This window comes from Tauraco erythrolophus, chromosome 7 (assembly GCF_009769465.1).
Source record: "Tauraco erythrolophus isolate bTauEry1 chromosome 7, bTauEry1.pri, whole genome shotgun sequence".
Classification (NCBI taxonomy): domain Eukaryota; kingdom Metazoa; phylum Chordata; class Aves; order Musophagiformes; family Musophagidae; genus Tauraco; species Tauraco erythrolophus.
Window position 1 is genome coordinate 60,376,515 of NC_141471.1, and position 6,232 is coordinate 60,382,746.

A 6,232-nucleotide genomic window follows, 5' to 3' on the forward strand; every position below is an offset into this window, starting at 1 on the left:
TAACAAAGTGTATCTACCAAGCACAAGAAGTCCAAGCGAGCTGAAGCATCAAACAGATGCACCCACTTTGAAGAGCTTCCAGACCTTTCAGATTTTTATTCTACAGCGCTCTAACACATGGTCTCTGGTGACACAGCCTGAAGCTGTGTATAAACACATGATCCAGCTTAGTATCTGCCTGAACTCCAAAGAACAGCAACATCAGCTCATGACTTGTGTTTTATACAGACTTAGGCCATAACAAATGCAACAGGTGTAGAGAAACTGAAGACTGACAGCAAGTGAAGTATAAATATTATTCTTCCACTCTATTAGCCAGTTATAAAACTATCTATAACTTGTGCACTTACACAACAACACAATAGCTAACAAAAAGAAAGCCTTTTATTCAGAACAGATTAGTGCGTCTTTACAAAAAAAGTCATTATTTCAACTTACAAAGTCAGCATTATCATTAGCAACGCACCTTTCCAAGAGGAAATCCTTGTCTTTTATCAAATGTCAACTGCAAGAGTGTGTAAACAAAAAAAAACACTCCCACAAGAACAAAAAAATAAACTACCCACATCAAAACCCACCCATACCCCAAAAGTTCTATTTAGATTATATTTATATATATATATGTCTTCATAGATGACAACTGTATCCATTTATACTTCAGGTCCTTCTCCTCCAGGAACCAGCTATAAAACAATAAGACAATTTTGTGTTAGCAGCATAGATTGGAATTCTACAAACCTATACATGACAGTTCTTGCCTTACACCGTCTCAGCAGATGGAGACTTCACGGTGGACCACAAAAGTGGTTTTTAGATTCAATATTATCTTTGTCTCCCAACAGAGGAAGTCAGTTACTGCCAGAGAAGCACACGCCAAAAAAACCCACACTTTTCCAAAATACAAAGAATGTTTAACGAAATGCAAAGGAGTTTCTAGATAACACACATTTTGTGTTTTGTTCTTATTATTCAAGATGATTCTGTCTAGAAACACTACAGCTCGTTTTTAAAAGGACAAAGAACATGCTTCCTTTCATTAAGCATTTCTCCAATTGCTGATTCTTCCCAGATTGTCACTATACTGGGAAGTTTGTTTCCTCTTTCCAACTTCTATTGCTAAGCAGAGCTCAAAAACTAATAAAGAGCCTGAACCCTTCTACAGGCAGCAGGGAATAAGTCAGCATGGCAATTTCCTGCGAAGAAAGTAAAGAACTGAACATAAAAAGAAATACAAAAGGAAAACCATGAGTAAGGGGAAAAAAAAGAAGAGGATAACCATTTCTTTACTGATAGATTCTTAATAATCAGCTGAGCACTTCTCAAGAGAAAGAGCTTCGCTGCTTTTGGGACTCAAGTAAGAAAAAGTCTAAAGCAAAGTCCTCCTGACATGGCAAGATGTGTCTCCAAAAGACACAAGATCTAATACAGAAACATGTCTGTCTTGCTGAAAATTTGCACTCTAAGAATCACCAGCTTCTGCTTCAGGAGCAGTAGACCACCAGCTTAACTGGATGGTGGTAATTTTACTCCACACAAGAAGTCAGAACATGCACCGTCCTTTAAGGATGCAGAACAATAACCAAAGCAGAAAAAGGCTTCAAAATGACAAGACAAGATGGCACTTGGTCAGACACACAGTGAGGAGGTGCAAGGTAGGTAAGACAGCAGAATGGATGTTATTCCTCATTTACATGGAGCCAACTTAGACTCAAGTCAGTCTTCCTCTTCTCTTCCCACAAAATATGGAACACCCTTATATAGGAAGTCCAGATTTTGTAGCCATCTATACAGACAAGCAAAAAACTACCGTGGGTCTGCTTTTGTAGTATTTAGGAAGTCACAGAATTCAGCTTCAGGATGCATGATTGCAATATTTAATTACTGTTTCGGTATTATCTACATGCATCAGCACACGATAAACTAAAAATGATACTGCTTCTCATTTGGTACAGTCCAACAGACCTCCAGATTGGTTTTTCTGAGCACGTAAAGGTACAGCTCTCTGGGCATCACGTGGCACCATAATCACCAAACGACTTGAAGAGCTTGTAAGCATCCAGACTGCTGCAAACACATCTATACATACGGCGATGGATGAAATGTAGGTGTATCCCACCCTTCTTACTCAGGCAGGCAAACACTCATGAGTTAAAAGCCACTGTATGAACCAGGCTACAGAGCGGGCAACAAAGCCAGTGATTCCCTTGCACACCTGAAGAGCATTCACCAAAATAAAATTAGGGCCATGCCCTTTTAATGTTTGGTTGTGGTTTTTTTTTTTTGATTGTTTGTTTTTTTAAAAACATGTACTAAGTAAAGCAGTAAGATAACTTTTCCAGCATAACTCACACACACATACGCCCCAGAAACTGCTTAAAAGTAGCTTATGCAATGGACCTGTCTGCAAAGCTCAGCTTGAAGCAGCTGAACTCAATTACTGACTGATTTACAGGTACAGAAAAGTGACACATGCAGCCTTTTAACAATAATGACTTACCATTGTTATGTTATTTCCATTTAGCAAAATTTGGTCCAGCTTTGTGATTCTTCTGCCCTCAGGTGTAATCTCACTGAAGGAGAATTAGAAAAACTAAGTAAGAACACATAACCAGGGACAGTGATTACAGTTTTGATTACAGAACTCACATAAATCTCTGCATTACGATGCCATTTGCGAGAACTAGCAAATAAATTAGCCACATCACAGTGTAACCTTGATAAATTGACCACCTGGGTAAAAAAAGTTACCTGGCAACTAAAAATATCTGCTGTACTATTCTGCTCAGTACACGGAGACATAGATTCTCTCTTTAAATCTTGGCAATTTTTTGAATACCACCAACACTCAAAATAGGTTTCAAATAGCAACACAGCATAACAACATAATAAATACTCATCCTTAAGTCTGCTAACTTTTTTCATCTTTTGCCTAGACCTCAAGGAAACGTAGAAGCAAACAAACTACTGGAAAGTTCAACACGCAACTCACACAAAATTAAAGCTACAAATTGGGAATCTCATTGCAAGTATAGATCATGCAACTACTACTCTTATGACACGCCTGTCCAGAAAGGATCACCCTTCATAGATTAAGTCTAAAGTATAAAGTATTCACCTGGCAAGTATTCAAAAAATATCAAAACACTTTGCTCACAGATCTTACACAATGTTTTCCCTCGGGAAACTAAGAATTAAGTAGCAGCAGAAGGCAGACATGATACTTACAATTCTGTAACATCTTCTAACACCATATCTGAAAACCAAATTTCAAGGAAAATAAGGCCCAGAATTTTGAAATACAAATATTGAAAGATATTTTCGTTTTAAACTGAACTGTGATTTTATCTATAAAATAGCAGCCCAATACCATTAATCCGCACAAAAAGGCTCTGCCCGGCGAACTCGAACCTCCCCAAAGCACCCCATGAACTGAGCCAACGCCTGAAGCGGGCGGCTTTAACGTTTCCACGAAGGATACTGACGAAGTCATCGAATCCCAGGAGCGTTCCAACGATTTCCTTGTCGCTCTTCATCACGATGTGAATGCGCGAACCGATGCACTTGTCCACGAGCTCTGCCATTCGAAAAACAACGCACCGAAAGGCACGGGGGATCCTTTTTACCGAACGTGCATTTCCCAGAACAACAAAAAAAAACAATTCCCCTGCCGCGAGGCGCACGCCGCCGCGCGCCTTCCCGCCTCCACCGACGCTTCCCGCCAAAGCGCCGGCACCGCGCGCGCCACAGAGGTACCCGTGAACGGCCCATCCTGCACGACGGGATCACCGGCCCCCCATCCCCGTTCCCCGCCCCCGCCGGGAGCCTGGCGGCGGCGCTGAGTACCGAGCGGCAGCAGCTGAGACGGGTTGGTGGTCGCGTTCGCCGCCATCTTGCGCCCAGACCTCACCAATCGCTGCCGCCTCCCGCACGCGCGAACGGCCGAACGCGGGGATAGGACCGGCGCGGCAGCCCCGACGAGCCGATGGCAGAGCCGTCGTCACGCCCCTCCGCTCCGGCCCCGCCCCGCCGCCGCCCCCGTCCCGGCCGCTCTCGCGTTCTCCTGGGAAGAGCGAGCCGGAGTCGCGACAGCGGCGTCTGCCGGGAGTCGTGTGTGTTGAACGCGTACAGGTAGAGACTGAAAGGAAAAACCCCAACAGGGTGTCAATCCGCCCTTCCAAGGAGCCTCAGGGGAGGGATTCTAGATGCTGATTTCCCCCCCAGATTTGCTCATTCATTGACAAGAGGGCTGTTGCCAGAAGGATTTTTGGAAGCCCTTTTGCCTATGCACGGTTGGCTTGGAGCCAGAAAAACAACTGGCCGTTCAAAAGGTGCTTTGCCTGTTCAATGCGACAAAAAAAAAGTGGTATTTCAGCTTCCAGAGTCATCCCATGTTTTATGGCAGGGGAAAGCGCAGAGGAATCGAGCCTGAATCGACTCTGTCCTCCGCCCGGGAGGGCGGTGCTGCCTCCACAAACGCAGGTACCTTTGGAAGGAAGGATGAGCAGCTGCCGGCATCACAGGGCTGCTAGCTCGGTTCTTGAATGGATCGTAGTTCCCAGGTAGCTCCCAACGCTTGGACTTTGGGTTCCTGAAGTGAAACACAACCTTTGAAATCAGCACAACGACGCCCCGCCGGGCTCCACACAGGAGTGACCGGAGCAGAGAGCTGGAACGCCGCAGGGCCAGGATGTCTCCCTTGAGCAGAGGGGGGTATGGAGGGCCAGTCGGGGCAGTTCTAACGACTCGGTGAGTCCGCGCAGGCAGGACACAGGAACAACCACAAAATGGCAGATGAAACGCAAAGAGCGACTTCATTTTTGGTACCTCGCCAACTGGGAGATCCCTGAAACAGCGCCCAGGCAGAGGCACACAGTGGGGATGCAGCCACCGCTGAGCTCGGTCCATGCCAGAGAATCACCCACCCTCCTGGTTCCACCCGTTTATCAGGGATTCCCGCAGGGCAGCTTACCAGTGTGCTCTGATCTTTCCCACAGCAGTGCAGGAATCTCAAGCATGTTGGATAAGCAGCCTCTTAGTCAGTTGCGGGCCTGTGTGACCTGCACACAGGTGTTCTCCTGGCCAAGCACAGAAGGATAAACAACAATTGGCATGACACATGTATTCTTCTGCTCCCCAGCCCCACGTCACCTGAGCGTGTTTAGTTCTCCTCACCAATCTTCCGTTATTATTCCACAAGGACCAAAACTGAATTTTGCATCCTAACTTAGGTTAGCGAAGGTTAAATTGAACCTCTTTAACATGACATTATGTTTGTTTTCATTCCTCTCCTTCTGTTTCCTCCCCCATGCTGTTCTCTCATTAGCTAAGCCTCACAGACGGATTTCAGTGTTTCAAGGGGCAGAGCTACTCAGTAGCCTTTTTTTCTTTTTTTTTTTTCTTCAAAAGGTGCTTTTTTGAAATGTTTCAGTTGCTGGAGAACTGAATGCTCTAGTTAAGGTAGCTCTGAAATACCAGTGGCCTTCCACGCTCCTGCAAGAAGCTCTCTGAACGCGGGAGAGGGCTGACCAGTCATCTTCTGTGGAGCGTTCTTAGTCTTTACCAAAATTGCCACATGAACCCCATACGTGATGGCTGTTGTCACCCACGATGTGGTCTGATGTGAACACGTTCCATACAAGGTATCAGAGAGTTACATTAATCTTTGTTAATGCTTCAGGAAATGAAACAAACATGGTAACATGGAGAACAATTCCTCATGCCAACAGAAGCTGAAGCAGAAGGGCAATAACTCATTGGAGGTGCTCCTCCATCTCGTTTCCTGCTCTGCATGGTTTTGGAATGCATCCTTTCTCCTCAGGGTGTCTAGGGGCTGTTCACATGTGCGTGTTCACAGGACCAGTTCCTACAGAGGAGGTCCATCATCTAGGTTGCAAGCTTTGTGATAATTATCGGTCACTTCCTTGTCAAAGACCATTAGGTAGGTTCTACAGGACAGGAGTGCGTTGAGCCCTATGGAGGAGAGTCTTTCTTGCCTGAAACAAATTCTGGAATTGGCTTCACCGTGATCCCACAACAAAAGTGCTAACCATAATTATTTCTCTTCTCCTTAGCCTTTTATGACTTAAAAGCCTCTAACTGAATAGCAGTTAGAGTTCTTAAGTGGATTGGCTTCTTGAGTTCCTCTAGCACTTGAAATTTAAAAGTAGCACTTGAAATTTAAAAGTAGCACTTGAAATTTAAAAGTACGTAGAGGAAAAATGAGGGAGTTAAT

At 44.8% G+C, this 6,232-nt stretch overlaps 1 protein-coding gene across 1 annotated transcript; it reads right to left on the reverse strand.

The window, feature by feature from the left end:
- Positions 1-387: 387 nt before the first annotated feature.
- On the reverse strand, positions 388-3,894 carry LSM5 (LSM5 homolog, U6 small nuclear RNA and mRNA degradation associated). Its single transcript, XM_086614769.1, has 5 exons — positions 3,844-3,894; positions 3,479-3,574; positions 3,226-3,253; positions 2,498-2,570; positions 388-683 (listed from the first exon to the last, which is right to left on the reverse strand). The coding sequence occupies exons 1-5, from the start codon at positions 3,887-3,889 to the stop codon at positions 651-653; spliced, it is 276 nt and encodes a 91-aa protein (XP_086470895.1). The 5' UTR covers positions 3,890-3,894; the 3' UTR covers positions 388-650.
- Positions 3,895-6,232: the final 2,338 nt, after the last annotated feature.

What these genes read in the sequence shown, in the direction of transcription:
- LSM5 (XM_086614769.1), bottom strand. Translation starts at nt 3,889, where the DNA reads ATGGCGGCGAACGCGACCACCAACCCGTCTCAGCTGCTGCCGCTCG. An exon ending in GTCTCAGCTGCTGCCGCTCG is followed by an intron (nt 3,575 to 3,843) that starts GTACTCAGCGCC and finishes TTCGAATGGCAG; the next exon opens with AGCTCGTGGACAAGTGCATC. An exon ending in TTAGAAGATGTTACAGAATT is followed by an intron (nt 2,571 to 3,225) that starts GTAAGTATCATG and finishes ATTCTCCTTCAG; the next exon opens with TGAGATTACACCTGAGGGCA.